The 17,737-nt window shown below is 35.9% G+C and overlaps 1 protein-coding gene across 3 annotated transcripts in view; it reads right to left on the bottom strand.

Annotated features, from left to right (window-relative positions):
* The window catches only part of FNIP1 (folliculin interacting protein 1), a 160,896-nt gene that overhangs the window by 94,016 nt on the left and 49,143 nt on the right, over window positions 1-17,737 (bottom strand). For all 3 annotated transcript variants that reach the window (XM_044917080.1, XM_021701872.1, XM_021701870.1), the window contains exon 2: window positions 5,268-5,394. In XM_044917080.1, coding sequence (XP_044773015.1) covers window positions 5,268-5,394 — 127 coding nt within the window. The remainder of the gene's footprint in view (window positions 1-5,267; window positions 5,395-17,737) is intronic.

The following is a 17,737-nucleotide window of genomic DNA, read 5'->3' on the forward strand; positions in this document are numbered from 1 at the left end:
CCTGAGTACTTATCACATGTTGAGGCAGTGTGGAATTTAGAAAACTAAGGTAACAGATGAATTTTTTACTTTGTCTTTTTTTCCAATTTAATAATGAAAGCACATAAAACTATGATATAGAAGTCTATGAAAGACTATGAACAAAGGATTATGAGAATTCTGATGGAGGAGAAAAGGAATAGAAAAATCAAAAAGGATTCATAAAATTCTGATAAAATGAACCTTGAAAGCAGATAAATCTTCATCTAGGGAGATGGCACACAGGAGGAGGACATATAAAAAAGTTAGACTGGAGGTATTCAAGACTGATTGCTAGTTACCAATGAATCTACAGGACAGTTGTTTTTTTTTTAAAGTAGTAGGCTTACAGGAAAATTTCAGAAGATTAAGGAATGAGTAGGTGGTATGATATTAGAGCCAGAAGACAGATTAATACTAAGACACAGAGAGACAGAGAAAAGACTAAGAGACATGGAGCAGACCAAGAAGTGAAATTAAGGAGAGACCAAGAGACAGAACAGACAGATAGCCTGAGAGATAGTGAAGCAGAGAAACTGAGAGACAGGAACAGATGCTGAGAAGGAAGAGTGAGAAGAACAAAGTCAGAGACAGGAAAAGACAAAAGAACACACACATGAAAGAGAAAGTAAAAGTATAATCATTTTGTTGGTATTGGGTAAAGAGGCTTTGTAAAGAAGGTCTACAGACAAAGGAAAAAAAAGCTAACTGAGAGGGAAAAAGGAAGACCTCATCAAGAAAGAAGACTAATGTGACTAATGAAGCATCATTCCAGAAAAGGTGAGGAGGGAGGGTTCAGGAAACAACATGAGTCAAGACTTACAAGGCTCTTTAAAATAAAAAGTAAGAATGCTGAGGGGCGCCTGGATGGCTCAGTGGGTTAAGCGATTGCCTTTGCCTCAGGTCATGACCTCAGGGTCCTAGAACTGAGCCCCACATCAGGCTCCCTGATCAGCGGGGAATCTGCTTATCCCTCTCCCTCTCTCTGCCCCTCCCCCCTTGCTCGTGCTCTTTCTCACACTCTATCTCTCCCTTTCTCTCTCTTAAATAAAATCTTTTTTAAAAAAAGTAAGAATGCGGGCGCCTGGGTGGCTCAGTTGGTTAAGCGACTGCCTTCAGCTCAGGTCATGATCCTGGAGTCCCTGGATCGAGTCCCGCATCGGGCTCCCTGCTTGGCGGAGAGTCTGCTTCTCCCTCTGACCCTAACCCCTCTCATATGCTCTCTCTCATTCTCTCTCTCTCAAATAAATAAATAAAATCTTCAAAAAAAAAAAAAAAAGGTAAGAATGCTGAAAAAAAAACCACAATAAATAAGCATTAATCAAGATAAATAATAAAGGAAAGGTCATATGCTGCAATCCAATGGAACACTATCAACCAAAAAAAAAAAACCTCAATAAATATTTCCTAAAAAAAAAAAATCAAAGCAATCAGTATCAACCTTCAGCTTCGGCGTAGTTCTGCTGAGCTATCAGCAGTCTAAATGCAAAGAAGATACGCTTATCACATTTGCAGCCTTAGAGTTCAACTGTCTGCTTAACCATCCACAATTCTCTGATTGTGCGGCTATCTCATCACTCAGCTATTCAAAGTGAAGTGTTGGATTCACCAAACACTTCCTTCTCCCTTATCCCCCATATCCAGCCATTCTTCAGATAGCAGCAAAAGTGATTTTTTTCCCTATTGTCTTTTAAACTGAGATATAATTGACATATAACATTATATTAGTTTCAGGAGTACAACATAATGATTTGATGTTTTTATACACTGCAAAATGACCTCCACAATAAATCTAGTTAACATCCATCACTATACAGACTTAGAAATTTTTTCTTGTGATTATAACTTTTACTCTTTCAGCAACTTTCAAATATACAATACAGAATTTCAAATAATCATCATCATTCTGTACATTACATCCCCATGACTTATAACTGAGAGTTTGTACCTTTTGACACCTGTCACCCATGCTCATCTCCCACACTCTCCCTCTGGCATCCACCTATTGTCCATAAGCTATGACTTTAATTTTTTTTGGAATCCACATATAAGTCAGATCACAAAGTATTTATCTTTCTCTGACTTATTTCACTTAGCATAATGCCCTCAAGGTTTATCCATGTTGTCACAAATGGCAAGAGTTCCTTCTTTTTTTATGGCTGAAGAATATTCTGTTGTATATATAACTCCACATTTTCTTTATCCATTCATCCACTGATGGAAACTGGTTGCTTTCATGTCTTGACTATTGTAAATAATGCTGCAATAAACATGGGGGTGAATTTATCTGTTTTAGTGTTTTCATTTTCTTTGCATAAATATCCAATAGTGGAAATGCTGTATCACATGGTAGTTCTATTTTTAATTTTTTGAAGATCCCCCCATACTGTTTCCCATAGTGACTGCACCAATTTACATTCCCATAAACCAGGCACAAGGGTTCCTTTTTCTCTACACCCTCAACAACACTTGTTATTTCTTGTCTTTTTAATAAGAGCCATTCTGACAGGTGTTAGGTAATATCTCACTGTGGTTTTGATTGGCATTTCCCCGATGATTAGTGATGCTGAGCACCTTTTCATGTACTATTGGCCACTTGTATGTCTTATTTGGAAAAATGTCTATACAAATCTTCTGTCCATTTTTTAATTGCACTTGTTTGGGGTTTTTTGTTTTGTTTTGCTACTGAGGTGTTTTTTTTTTTTTAATTAATTTATTTACAAGAAAGAGAGAGAACAAGAGAGAGCATGAGCAGGTGTAGAGGCAGAGGGAGAAGCACACTCCCCACTGAGCAGGGAGCCTGACACAGGGTTCCATCCCAGGATCCTGGGATCATGACCTGAGCCGAAGGCAGCTACTGAACCGACTGAGCCCCACAGCTCCCCCAAGTGCCCCTGCTATTGAGTTCTTTATATTTTTTGGATATTAACCCCTTATTGGATATATGCTTTGTAAGTATTTTCTCCCATCGATAGTTACTGCCCATGTTTTCTTCTAGGAATTTTATGCTCTCAGGTCTTATGTTCAAGTCTTTAATCCATTTGGAGTCAGTTTTTGTGTATGGTGTTAGATAGTGGTCTAATTTCATTCTTTTGTATGTGACTGTGTCCAGTTTTCCCAACATTTGTTGAAGAGACTATCCTTTCTCCATTATATATTCTTGGCTCCTTTGTCATAGAGTAACTGATCATATATGCATGGGTTTATTTCTGGGCTCTCTACCAAACTGATTTTTTGAAATGTAAACAAGATCCCTTCAGGGGCCTCCTTCTGTATTTAGGATATAATCTCAAACTTCTAACTCAGAGACTGATAAGGCTCTAAATTCTCTGACTCCTGCTCTCTCTCTCTCTCTCCAATTTCATCTCTAGCTACTTTACATACTACTTACAATCCAGCCAGACTGGTGTTCTTCTAGTTGTTTCAATTCACCAAGCTTCCAAGTCACTTTGTAGACTGCATTTGCAAGTCCTGCTACCAGGAATACTCATCCCCGATTCCATGAGATTCTTCAAATCTCAGCTTGAATTTCACTTCCTCAATGAGACTTTCCTTAATATCCCTACATACAAACTGATGAAAACTAGGTTCCTTCCTATGCAATCTCATAAGCATTCTGTGTGTTTCATTCAAGCATTTAATCATTATTTGGTATTATTGGTGTACTTTTTTGTTCAATGTCTAACTCCCCTAGAAGAAGGGTACCTTATTGTAGGCATCAAGAGGACAGATATGGCTAAATCTCCAAGTGCCTTGTACTTGGAGATACTTATTTGTACAAGTAAACAACACTTTAAGAACATTCTGCTTTTTTCTAAAACACTGCAAAAAAGTATGTGAAGAATGGCTAAGAAATCTAAACAAAGCACCATCTCCAGAAAACTGAGCAATGTGTTAGTAATTAGAAGGGACATTATAAAAGTTGACAATCAAAATAACTAAAAAATTAGTCAAGTTCCTATTATATACCACTGTAGTTGATGCTGAGGATGCAGTTATAAATATAACAATAGACTATGCCCAATATATCACAATTGTTTAAGAACACAAAACCTCAAATATAAACTCCTAAAGTCTCAAAAACCAAGTATTTGTTTGCTTTAACAGACAATTCTATTGGTAGGAAAAGCTTTCCCAAAGTATTCTGTTTTCAGTCGTTTACCAAAATGTTAGTGAAAATTATTAATTTAGAGAAAGGGAGAAAACACTATTCCAAGCTTCAATTCCCAGAGTATATAGATCTAGGGGAATGAGTCTTTATGCCAGAAAATATAGTAACAGTAGCAGCAGCAAAGATAATGACAATCACCTAGGTTTTTGTGAAAGTTAGTAAAGGGAGTCTGGAGGTTCTGCAGGGGTAGCTCTCATGCCCTACTCGTAGCTAATTGCAGACCCAACAGGAAAAGAAAGACTTGACCTTACAAGGACCTGACCTTGCATGTGGATACTACTCTACTACTCCAGCTAAGGAACAGACACTTTTTCATTTCACCCCCGGTACTGCCCTCCTCAGCAGCTCCACCTATGAGAAGCCATGACACTTCAAGCTCCTCAGTTTACCCCAGTGGACTTTTAGTTCCTACCAGCCTACCCTTTTTCTCCTTAAAAAAGCACATCTCTCCTTTGTTCTTTCTGACTTGTCTATGGTTTTGCCACAACTTGTTTGTCCCGGATTGCAATTCTTTTTTATTCCCAAATAAACCCATCTTTGGCTGGTAAAATAACTGGCAGGTCTATTTTTAAGGTTAACATTTCCTTGGACAACCAAGTGAATGTCCATGTACTACTGCTAAACTAGTCATAATATATTTCAAAATATGACACTGAAAGTTAACAAAATGGATGCTCTTTTTACACTGTAGCAGGGGGACTAAGGGCTAGAGATTTAACTTGCTTTGCTCCTTCAGACAAATAATTTCATCTCTCCAGGTCACACTTTCCACAACTGTAAGATGGGAGGTTTGGGCCATATCCTCTATAAGGATCCCTAAAGCTCTAGTCATATCTGACAATACAATTATGTAGGAAAATAAATATGAAACTATAATGCTCCCTGGTGCTAGAATGGTAGCAAATAAAGGAAGTGTTTTTCCTTTAAAATTTTTCAAAACCAAGGTTCTAAATTTTGTAAACATGATAAAGATGTTTTGTACTGACAAACAAAAGTGCCATAAATGAAATTTTACTCATTCTTTCTTGAATTAAAACATATGACATTAAATTTCAACCAAATCAATTACGATGCTCACCGATACTGATATGTCCTCATTTTTTCTCTTAACACTGGAGTCAAACAAGACATTTCTTCCTCGTCTTTCACAGTCTTGATATACAATCAGTCGAATTTGGCTTGGATCAAACTCTGGCAAAGGCCAACTTTAAAGAAAAAAAAAGGTCCATTAGTTACTCTCATAAATATTCCACATAAATTCCTAGAAATAAAACCTATATAATAAAACCCTAAGTTGTATTATTGCTGAAGTATATAAAGAAGTACTTTTTATTAAATACCACCATTTAGGACTAAAAACTTATATAGCAATGACATTGTAGCTTAAAAAGTAAAATAAAAGTTGTAGCAAGTGCATACAATATAGTCAACCCATTTGAATCTAAAAATGGTTAACCTAATAAAAATATGTGACTATATTTAATACAATGAAAATACATATTGCTTCATGGCATGAATCCAGATGGCATAATATTAATCCATATTTTTAGACAGTTTTATTTTGATTCTTTATATAGAAATGTAAAGACAGAAACAGTTTTCAGATTAAACAATAGCAGCTAAGTACTTATAAAAGAAAAACAAAAAAAGTGATGAAGACCAAATGCAGTGGAAATTCTCATACAAAGCTGGTGTGAGTAAAAACTGGCTCACTCTTCTTAGAGAATAGTTTTTTTAAATCTATATAATAAATAGACAAAATCTAATATAACTGATTTTTAAGTTTTACCAGCAATTCCATTCCATTCCATTATATCGAATCTTCATAAAGGTACTGTCATGGAAAAATACAAATGGTTCCTCAAGAGTAGAATGGATAAACATTTTATGGTATATTCAGACTACAAATATATATATTCAGACACAACAAATACGATGAATGAACTTCAACTATAGACAAAAACACAGACTGACCCTGAGCAAAAGAAATCAGACAATGACATACTCTCACACACACAACACACATACCTACCCAGAGTTACTATATTTTTCCATTTATACAAGGTTTAAATCAGGTAACGTTTTAGGCAGAGAAACATATTTAGTTTTTAAAACTATAAGGAAAACAAAGGAAGTGATGGTTTCAAAAGTCTGGTGAGTGGTTACCTATCAAGATAAGGTTGGGAAGTGATGGTGGTATAACCAGGAGGGAACACAGCAGGTAGACTGGGCCACTGTGTTCTATTTTTAGTCTGGACAGTGCTTTACCTCAATATTCACTTTAGAGTACCAAAAAAGCCACTGCATTTTTTTTATGTACTTTTATATATGCATTCTTTGTCACAATTTAAAAAATTAATGAAGTGAGTAAGATAAGGGAGTAGAGAGAAAAAGAAAACAATGAACTATATGGTGGAGATACTAACTAGTGAGCTGAACACACTACAACTGACGGGACAGGTGTTAACACATAGGAGAACACCCATTCCTGGAGCTGTTTGTTGTTAGTTATGTCAGGCTAAATGGTCAATTCCTCACAATCCATCAGTTACAACTCTTTTTTTTTTTTTTTAAGATTTTATTTATTTATTTATTTGAGAGAGAGAATGAGATAGAGCATGAGAGGGTCAGAGGGAGAAGCAGACTCCCTGCCGAGCAGGGAGCCCGATGTGGGACTCGATCCCGGGACTCCAGGATCATGACCTGAGCCGAAGGCAGTCACTTAACCAACTGAGCCACCCAGGCGCCCCTTTCAGTTACAACTCTTGATTGGGTTCCTTCATCTCCTTAAGAGAACCTTAACCCTAACTTCATCAATGCATCTTAAGTGACCCATAATTGGCAATGTAAAACATCTTCATTCCAAATTCTTGACAGTAAATAGAATTTTAGTTTTCTCCTGTCTAATCCTTAGTAAATGCTTGTGTTAGGAACTGACTTACTAAACTGTAGTTTGCTGTTGTGTGAAGGAAAAAAAACCAACACACCAACATAGAATGAAAATCAAGAAAGAGGTCTTATGGAAACTAGAAGAGCATTTTAGAGAGGAAGAAATACCATGGCAGTCACTAAAAAGCATCCACTAGCTTCAGAAACAAAGAAATCATTGGTGACCATGGCAAGGACACTTCTAAGGAATAAAAAGTACAACGAGTCAGATCGCAGAGGACTGAAGAACAGAGAAAATAGTGAATTTAAGACAAATGTCAAGGAAAGAAAGAAAAAGAATCATGGAGTGATAGCTATTTTGCTATTAAATAGGACACATCTGAACATATTTACATATTGATGACAAAGATTATGAAGGGGAAGGGAGATGGTGACTGACAAAACAAGGCCTCTGAAGAAGTGGAGTTGGATAGGTATAGAGTACAGGTCAAAGGATTAGTTTCAAAGAGAAGGAAGGATAATCCTTTCTAGGACTGGAAAGAAAGGAGGCAAAGATGGACATAGATACAGAAAGAACTGTAGATATTAAGGTAAAATGCTGAGAAAATTCATTCTAAGAACCCTATTTTCTTTGTAAAGTAGATGAAGAGAAATAAAGGAAAGGCTGTAAAATGTGGGAATAGCAGAGAGTAAAAAACAGAACAGTGATATGGGGAAAGAATACGTTGACTAGGAAACATAAGGTTTCTGGGCAATGCTGGAAGTCTACAAGTTTAAGACTATGAATATGTACCTGCCACAAACTACACAGTTAGGTCATTTTCTCTAGCAAACACTCCTCTTCAATTTGGATCAGACTGAGCCAAGGTAAGGATTTTGATAGGGAGATAGGACAAAAGCAAAGGGGAGCCTTGGAAATAGAGCAAAAGACAAAAAATAGCTGGAACGATGGAGAGGAGTATCTACGCTATTCAGATAAGAAAGTGAGGAGGGGGAAGCTAACAGATTAGAAGACAATGGAGGCAGGGGGGTCAAAGTGCTGAAATAACATGAACAGCTATAGTGGGGAGGCAGGGAGATAAGAAAGAGGAAACCACAATCATAGGGTAGAATACTAGACTTAAGATTTTAGAGGCAGAATAGTTCCTTCATTCATTCATTTAATACAGATACGTGCCTACCATGTACGAAGCACTGGTTAGGGCAAGGTAAGTAAGAACCTGCTCTAGAAGCAAGAAATAGTAGTAGTAAAGTAAAGAAATAAATAGACATGATAATTCCAGATAAGTAGCTGATGAAATAAAGAAATCTAAATAGGGAATCAATAAACTGTGACAAATGTGGTAGTAAGAGGATGGTGTGTGAGTCAGCGAGGTATATTCATTTTTATAAGTGACTATATGTACAAAACTTTCTGAAAAAAAGGAAAACTTAGGCTTTGCTGGATGTGAGGTATTCCATCAGACCTTCAACGAGTAGAGGCCGCCATCTCATTCATCCAACCCCCTGGGATCTCCAAGACACACAAAGAATAACAGCTAAATTCCTTTGCATAGATATAGAAATATTCACAATCCAGCCCTAATCTACCTTTCCAGACTTACCTCACATTACCCATAATATCAACACAGTGATCTTCTCAAAGGTGCAAAGACACACCAGACAATTTCAGTTCCACGCCCTTGTGTAAGCTACTACTTCTACCTGAAATATCCTCAACCACCTTGGCAAAACTCCCATTCATTCTTAAAGATCTAGTTTAAATCTCACCTCCATGGAAGCCTTTACTAATTCTGCCAGCACTGCCAGCAGTTAGTTGCTGACTTCTGAGATTACACTTACTTTAGGTTATAAATCTAATAGTATTTTCCACACTGTACTTTATCTGTTTACATGCCAGTTTCCTCCACTAGAAAGAAAAGCTCCCTGTAGGCAAAGCTTACTCATCTTTGAATTCCTAGATGCGAGCACATTAAATAAGTAAAACTACATAACCCTATGTAAAGGTTAGCACTATAGGAACTAAATAAATTATTTCATAAGTACATAAATTGAATTATCATAGTCCACAATCTAAAAAAAATAAAACAAACTTTCTTTAAAAAGCTAAAAAGGCATGTCCATCAACTGATGAGTAATTTTAAAAAGTGGTATAAAAATGTCATAGAGCCATAAAATTAATATTTTACGGCTATGAAAAGGATACAAGCTACAGCATGGATGAACCCTGACAACATAACACTAAGTGAAAAAAGCCAGACACAAAAGACCACATTATCGTATGACCCCATTTATATGACCTATCCAGAGTAAACAAATCCATTGTGACAGAACAGGAGGAGTCGGGGGAGTAGAGAGAGCATTTACAGCAAAATGTATGGAGTTTCTTCATAACAACTCCATTTCCATTTCATAGTTGAGAAAACTAAGGCAGGGAGAAATTAAGTAACCTGCCCAAAATAACACTGCTACCTACTAAAAATGGCAAAGCTGGGTTTAGATTCCAGATAGTATGTCTCTGGAGTCCAGGATTTTAACGATTATTCTGTACTATCAATTAAGCAGGAAATACTACCTAAACCTAACCATTCTCTTCCCTAAAAGAAGAAAACAGCATGTGTTGTCATTCTTAGTGATTCCAGCTCAGGAGTGTGCAGTGAAGCAACAAGCAGAGCTACAAAGGCAGGCTAGTACCAGATCAAAACTCAGAAGCATTTCACACAAACACAAAAGAACATCATCATTCAGGTAATGAGTAAACAAGGGTGTTAAACAACAGGTGACAAGATCATTTGTGCATTTTAGAAAATCACGTTGACAGAAACTTGGAGGAGTGACTAGAGTGGTTAGTCTAGAGGTAAGAATAATGTTATAAACTGAACCAAAGAACAGCAGTGAAGACAGAAAGAAAGAGACAGAGATAGGACCTGAGAGACTGTAGATGGGGAATGAGGGAAGCGGATGGCTGACTCTCACATTTCCAATCTGATGAAAATAAATACCATTAACCAAGGTGGAGAATACAGGGGGAAAGCAAATTTGAGATAAGGGCATTAATGGATTTAAAGGGCCTGAAACACAGCTTCAGAAAAAATGTCCAAAAGATTGATGAAAAAACGGTCTGGAGTGTAGGAAAAAAACTGAGAGTAGAGTTATAAACACAGAGTTATTGACACATAGTTGGCAGTAAAATCATTCGGGGAGAACATATTAATTGAAAAGAGAAAAGAAAGTGAAGGACCAATAAACTAGAATTTAGGACACAGCAGTATTTTAAGGACAGAGAGAAAAGAAGCAGAGAAACCAGGGAGGATCAGTAAAGACAGACCACTAGAAAGAAAAGAGAAAACCCATGGTAAAATGTTATTTCAAAAGTTAAGAAAGATTTAAAAAAAAAAAAAGCTAAGCAAGATGAAGATGAAGAAAGGAATACTGTGCAGTACCAAAGGCCAAAATTTATAAAGACTAAAAGTGTCCATGGGATTTGGCAATTTGGGGATCCTTGGTACTCTTGCAAGAACCATTTTAGTAGAGAAGTGGGGTGGGGGCACTCACATAGCAATGGCAAAGGCATGAAGAGAAAACAGCTGAGAGTAAAATAGTGCTATTTGGAAAGGCTTCCCTGTGAAATGGGGAGATAAAGGGATAATGTGACCATATAATTCACCAATTAAATTGCAGAGTTTTGGGGCGCCTGGGTGGCTCAGTTGGTTAAGCGACTGCCTCTGGCTCAGGTCATGATCCTGGAGTCCCGGGATCGAGTCCCGCATCGGGCTCCCTGCTCGGCAGGGAGTCTGCTTCTCCCTCTGACCCTCCTCCCTCTCATGCTCTCTGTCTCTCATTCTCTCTCTCGCAAATAAATAAAATCTTTAAAAAAAAAAAATTGCAGAGTTTTGAAAGTAAGGGGGACCCTAAACACACAGGAGCAAATTGAAATTTTCCTGGGCAACCAAGGTCTATGGTCACCCCAGACAGGTAGAAGAAGCTACAAGAGGCTTTTTCTTAAAGGAAAAAGAAAAACATATAGAGACAGATAGAAATATACAGATATATCTTTATACATGTTTTTATACATAAATATATTCTTTCATTTTATCTACCTATCTATCCAAAAAGGGTATATACTTAAATATACGTATTTCTAAACTGATGGGAAAGTATCAGAGAAACAGTCTAAAAGCAACCAGAGAGAAGTGCTGGACTAAGATCCCAGACAAGTTGGGACACCGTACTCTGAGTAAGGCTAATGAACTATGAAATGCACTTGCTGAGGCAGGAAAAAGAGGATCTACAAATGAAAACTACTGCAGCTAGGTTCTCAGGTTGGAGAGAAGAAAGAGCATTTACACTTGATCACTTCTGTTTTTTCTAAAAACAAGAAATCACGCATGTACCTAAGTATATACGAAATGTATGGCCTGAACTCAGGTATAGGTTGTGGAAGATAAAGTTCTGACAGTCATCAAAGAAAATGCGGAAAGGTGCTAACCTAAGGAAAGCATAAGCCAAAGTACTACCAAGCCAGCTGAGCTGAAAATCATAAATCTGATTTAGAACTAATTTTCTATACTATCACAAGGGAGCCTAGAGGCATAGAAGAGGCAAAAAACAGTGTATTTAATAGGAGATTTTCTGAGTAGCTGCAAAGGAAAAACAGGGGCAAGCCTGTTAAGAGTGAAACAGAGGTCTGGACATATCAGCACAGGAAACAAGGGTAGGATGGAGGTGATAGGAGAAAAGGAAGGAAAACAAACAAACAACAGTAGTCTTAATGAAGCTAGAGAGCAAGTTTATACAAAAGATCAAAAGATATGAAGTTGTGGTCAGAATGGGAGGATCCCAGAAAGAGAAGAGAGTCAGCTCATAGTTAGACTCAAGGTCTAGTCAAGAACAGATCAAGATAGAGAGCAAGAAAAGGTACTGTGAAGCCAGAATGTTAGATGTGTGGGTTGCCCAAGATGATGGTACAAAGTAATCTGGAAAGAAACACTATCACCTAAGTGTCTAAGTTCTTGAAGAACACTAGAGAGCCATCTGGTAGAAGGTCAGCAGTGGATGCCAACAACAAATTAGAGCAAAGTGTGGTACTATGGCAAAGGCCTCAGAAAAGAAGAGGTTTTCATAAGAGGACAAGAACAGTCTCCAAGCAACAGTAGGGGTCAAGTTTCTACAGCCAGTGTTGGGTAGTGTGTGAAAAAAGAAGCATCCTGTACTGAAAGGGCAAAAGGAATTATGGCCTGTGAGTGCAAAAAGGTGGAGAAATTGTGATGAAAGTGAAAACATAAGGAAGGAATTTGAAATGGTGCAGAGAAAAGGCAGCACAGGCATTATTAGATGGGGGAGGCAAGGTTGGAGACATGAAGAAGGCTCAAGACCTGCAGGGCTCAGACTGTGGGATATGCCTTAATAAGAACAGAGATAGAAGTAACATAGCTTTATATTTAAATAGAAATCTTGTTTGAAGTTGATTTGGTTTGACAAGAGAAGGCCTTACAGTCATTCACGGTTAAAAAAGGAAGGAAGGAAAAGAAAAAGTTAGTCAAAAGTTATTTGGGAAGAGATCTGTGCTTCTGAAGAGTATGTCCCTGAAATGGAGGGGGGTTACTGATAAAGCTTTTGATTCCCTTTATCTTATCATGAAAAAGAGTGGCAAAACCTGAAATTTAGAGACACACTGAACTGAAATTGAAATTGAATAAATAGATCTGTTACCAAAATTTTGCATGACAAATTAATTCTGTTTGAAATATACTAGGAGGCGCGCCTGGGTGGCTAAGTAGATTAAGCGTCTACCTTTGGCTCAGGTCATTATGTCGAGGTCCTGGGATCCAGCACAGCAGGGAGTCTGCTTGTTCCTCTCCCTCTGCCCCTCCCCCTGCTTGTGTTCTGTCTCTCTCTCAAATAAATTAAATTAAAAACAGAAATATACTAGGAGAACATGATGTTAAACAACAAGAATAACCCCAAAGTGACTCCTTTAACAGACAATTTTAAATGGTAATAGTTTTATTTATTCATTTTTCAAATGAAAGAAGTGAAATAAAAGCAAAAATCACCTGCCGAAAGTCACTGTTCTGGTTAGGCTGGCTGGTCGTGCCCCTTCCTTTCACTCCCATCTCTATCATCCACTGGTATTCACTTCCACTCAGCAGGCAAACAGAATGGCATAATCCTTTATTATACCAAAACCTAATCTTCTAGTATCTAACCCACCATGCTTTCTACTTCATCCAGTTGCCTCTTTTTGTCAAAATTTAACTGAAGACATAACTAAGCCAAATCATTAACAGTGGTAAGCATACCATCACCATTCACAAAAATTATCTATATACTACAGCAAAACTTCCCTTAGTATTAAGCTACTGTGTTCAGCTTATTATTTTAAACATTAGTAAGAAAACTACTCAGTGATGAACCAGAAACTATTTTGAAACTCTACACAGATGTTATTTATAGTTTATGTCAGCTTATCTGCTCTGCATGTTTTTTATCTGACACCTTTAAAGAATGCTAATAGAAAATAAACATACTAGAAAAGACACTTCCCTTAACTCACTGACATTGCAGCTCAGAAGACCATGTAAATTCCTGTAACGCATTACTGGCTGTTAAATTAGAGCTAAATCATGCATTCTCGACAGCAAGATGGCTTCCAAAGAGGGTGAGGGGGAAGGAGACAAAACAATATTAGATATTACAATGGGTGTGGCCAAAAGCAAATAACAAGTATACCTATGGTATTAAAATTTCATTGGGTGTGGTGGCAATTAAGGAAAAAGATGTCTAAAAAAGGCTCCTTAGGGGTATGAAAATGTAAAAAAAAAAAAAGTTGAGAAGCACCAGGCTCAATGTTAGTTTGTATCTCAACACATTTAATGACTGTCACACTTAAATGTAATACCTAAATAATTCACCTTTTTTTTTTTTTCTGTTTGACCAATTCTTTTGCCCCAACAATTGCATTTCATGGACTTGTAGATAAATACCAAGTCTCTTCTCTTCCTCTACTCCTACTTTCAACTGATCATCTAGACATTTTCACTTCTTAGCATCAAAGGGCCTGAGACAATCTGTTACTGTATACTTACCAAATATGAAGATTTTAAGTTTATTTATTCAATAATTATTTGCAATGTCTACTATGTACCTGCTACTATGTTAGTTATTTTTTCTTGAGCCTTACCCATCAATGTTGTCTCACTGAAATGGAAGCATGCAAGGTGATGCAAACTAACCCTGGGAAACAATAAAAATCTTATGCTCCTGCAAGAAATGGAGAGAGGGGGCAGCCAAGTTTCAAAACCTATACATGCAGAATGTCGCCAGTACTAGAAAACACTCTGAGTTCGGTTAAAAAAAAAAAAGAATTATTGTAGAAGAAAGTGAAGAATGAATGAAGGAAAGGCAGGAGAGAAAGAAGAATGCTACATTAGGCTACAAGAGATAAACAGAAAGCTTTCTCAACATAACAACATGCCAAGAAGTGGTCACCATCAGAACCCCAAAGCATAATAGCTAAAAGCACCATATTCAATTGGAGAAATATATTCTGTACATGGCGAAAGTGATCTGAGTATTTTAAAAACCTGTAGAAAGACTGTGCTTTAGAGAAATCTGCTGCTAACTAGTCAATGTTTAATGACATAACATCCACCATTCCCTTTAAAACACAGTGACCAGGAAAGAACTGGCAAATGAATGCATATTTTGGTCTTAAGCTAAAAATAAAATGTTACAACATACACAATTTTTAAAATTCCTCACTTCAATTAACTTCTATTAGTCTGGAAGTCCTAAATGTATCAGACAAAGAACATCTTAATTTCCTTTTGATATATTTACTGTGCATTTAAAAAAATAATAATGGTGAACACATATGGGCTGTATCAGCAATTCCCAATAATTTCTAATAAAAGGACACCTTTTTAATATTTAAAAAAATTTGGTATCCAGTAACAGAAAATATGACTGAAGGCTATGAATTCAATACAGTATTAATCAAAAGAACATCTATATTTAGGAAAAACAGAACTATATATTCATCAATTATTTACTCAGTTTATATGTTTTTATAAAGTCAAGGACCTAATTCAATAACACTACTACAACTCAGGGGTTGAAAGACCTAAAGTAAGAAAATATACAAAATTAGATGGACCTAATTCAATAACTCTACTACAACTCAGGGGTTCAAAGACCTAATGTTAAGGATATATACAAAATTAGATAAATCATATATAGAACATTATGGGAACCATAAAATAATTGTGAAAATTACATTGTACTAAGTTTTTAAAGTATGGAATATAATTAAGATAAAATATAGATCACTATTCAGAGTATCACTGCATTTCTGCTAGGAGTCACACATTAAATAATTGCTTAAAATAAATTTTCTTTAGCAAGCAGGATCATCAGTGACAGGGTGACGTTATTGTACCAATTTTGCTTTAAAAGAATCCAAACTGATTTTGTAAATAGTGAAAATTCCTCCCAGATTGACAACTTGTTAAATTTAGTTTATATTTTGTTTTAGTTTTTCATGTTTCATGTTTCAGTAGTAGTATCTTACTACTATAAGGAGAAGCTGAGAGAGATAACAAATATAATGAAACTTTAATTTCCTGAACAAGTGAGTGTATGAAGTACCATTTTAATTCAGGAAGCTTATATGTTTCCTTTTTTTTAATTCCAATATACTTAACATACAGTGTTATACTAGTTTCTGGTGTACAATACAGTAATTCAACAATTCCATATATTACCCCAGGGCTCATCACAAGTGCACTCTTTAATGCCCATTACCCATTTCACCCAAGAAGCTATATGTTTCTAATAATTTCTCTCTCTAAGGAATTAAAATTCTCTACCCTGACCGAAAAATAATCCTATGATTTGTTAATCTCAGTTCCAAAAAATGAGTTATCAATTTAGGTCTTTTCCTATCCGAAAAGTCTTGATTTTTACATAAGCTGTTTATATCCAATTATTTTTCTCCAACTACATCTTAATAAACTAAATATTATAATAACACTAGATAACCTTTAGTCTGTATATTTTTAGTCATACTGAATTCAATTATACCCAGAATACTGATGAAATCCTAATGACTAATTTACATTTTAATGACAAGTATAATCAGCTCCTTGGCTGTAGGATTATTACCATCATTCAATCAAATTAGATTTTTCATATAAAAAAACAATATAAAGTAAAAATATAAACTGTTACGGACATTAAAGATCCCCAAATCCATTTATACTTATCCCCTAACCTAACATGTATAAAGTCATATGCACCAAGTTAAAACTTTACAAAAGTGTTTCAAAGAAATTAATAATCTACCACATGAATTCTTGAAATGGACCTCAGCAAGAGTATCTATACCATGAGGGGATACCACATATCACATCTACTGTCATCGTTGCTGTATTTTTCAGCATCACATACACATAATTGAAATACACCTGACCTATGTGGTTTTTAACTTGCTGACATTAATTCTATATACCTAAGAACTTAAGAAACTGCAGTGGAACCCTAGAAGAATGTTAAAATGAATTAAAACAATTCAAAGGGCCAGTATCCAAGTTGTTCAACTGGGTTACATGATCAAAAAAATATTTTTAAACTCCACAGTAGGATTTATTTAAAATATAAAAACAATGTACCCTAGTCTAAATTCACTGCTAATTCAAGATTATTTAATTCAAGTCATAAATGACTTATTGGGACACATAATTAAGATGTTCACAGAGTATCAAAAACGTTACCAGAAAAATTCAGGCCCTTGTCATTAAAATTAAAGAATAACATTAACTATAACAATAATTAGATTATGATCAACAAACTAAAACAATGTCAAGTTTTTAAGTTAAATTTTACTTATAAATATGCATATGAGGTACAAACACAAAAGCCCACTGCTTTCCAAATATCTGTAGTAAGTGTTCCTACGTAAACACAAGAAAGAAGAGCAGTGAATGACAGAAACAAAACAAGACACATATATATACCAATGACTAATACAGAGTATTTACAAATTCTATGTTTAAAATAATGATCACCACCTGCTTAAAACATTCTCAAGAAGTCCATCTAATTAAATTTATCATAATTTCACAATTTTAAACTGCTTTTCATAAAATAAGTATAATCTAAAAATCTCACCATATAAATTTTTGCTTCAGATATTGTAAAGCAAACTTATCACCAACTTTATAAGTAGATTTGGGCTGATTCTGGTGTTAACAACACGTGAAAACAACATCTTGAGTTAAAATGTACATTAGTGGCATCTCTAATTTCTCTTACGCAGTTCCACTTTTCAAAATCCCTAAAAACTCCAGTTACGCACAACTGCCAACTCAGGTTAATAATAGCAATGAACCATATTCATCTGAAACCACGAGACTGTCAGGTGACATACCAAGAAGTCTGAATTTAACTCAAATAAAAGCTTCTACATGCTACAATGAAAAAGGCTTAATCCTAGCAACGGAACCATGGGAGACTAAGAGCCTTTGGGAAATTACTGTCCATGACAAAATCTATTTTTGCAAAAGGCTCCGTCTATTCAGTCCTACCATTTCACAAGTAGAATCCTATTCTTTAGTTTCACTGAAGACTCTGGAATCTTTACAGAAGCAAATTACGACT

This window comes from Neomonachus schauinslandi, chromosome 7 (assembly GCF_002201575.2).
Source record: "Neomonachus schauinslandi chromosome 7, ASM220157v2, whole genome shotgun sequence".
Classification (NCBI taxonomy): domain Eukaryota; kingdom Metazoa; phylum Chordata; class Mammalia; order Carnivora; family Phocidae; genus Neomonachus; species Neomonachus schauinslandi.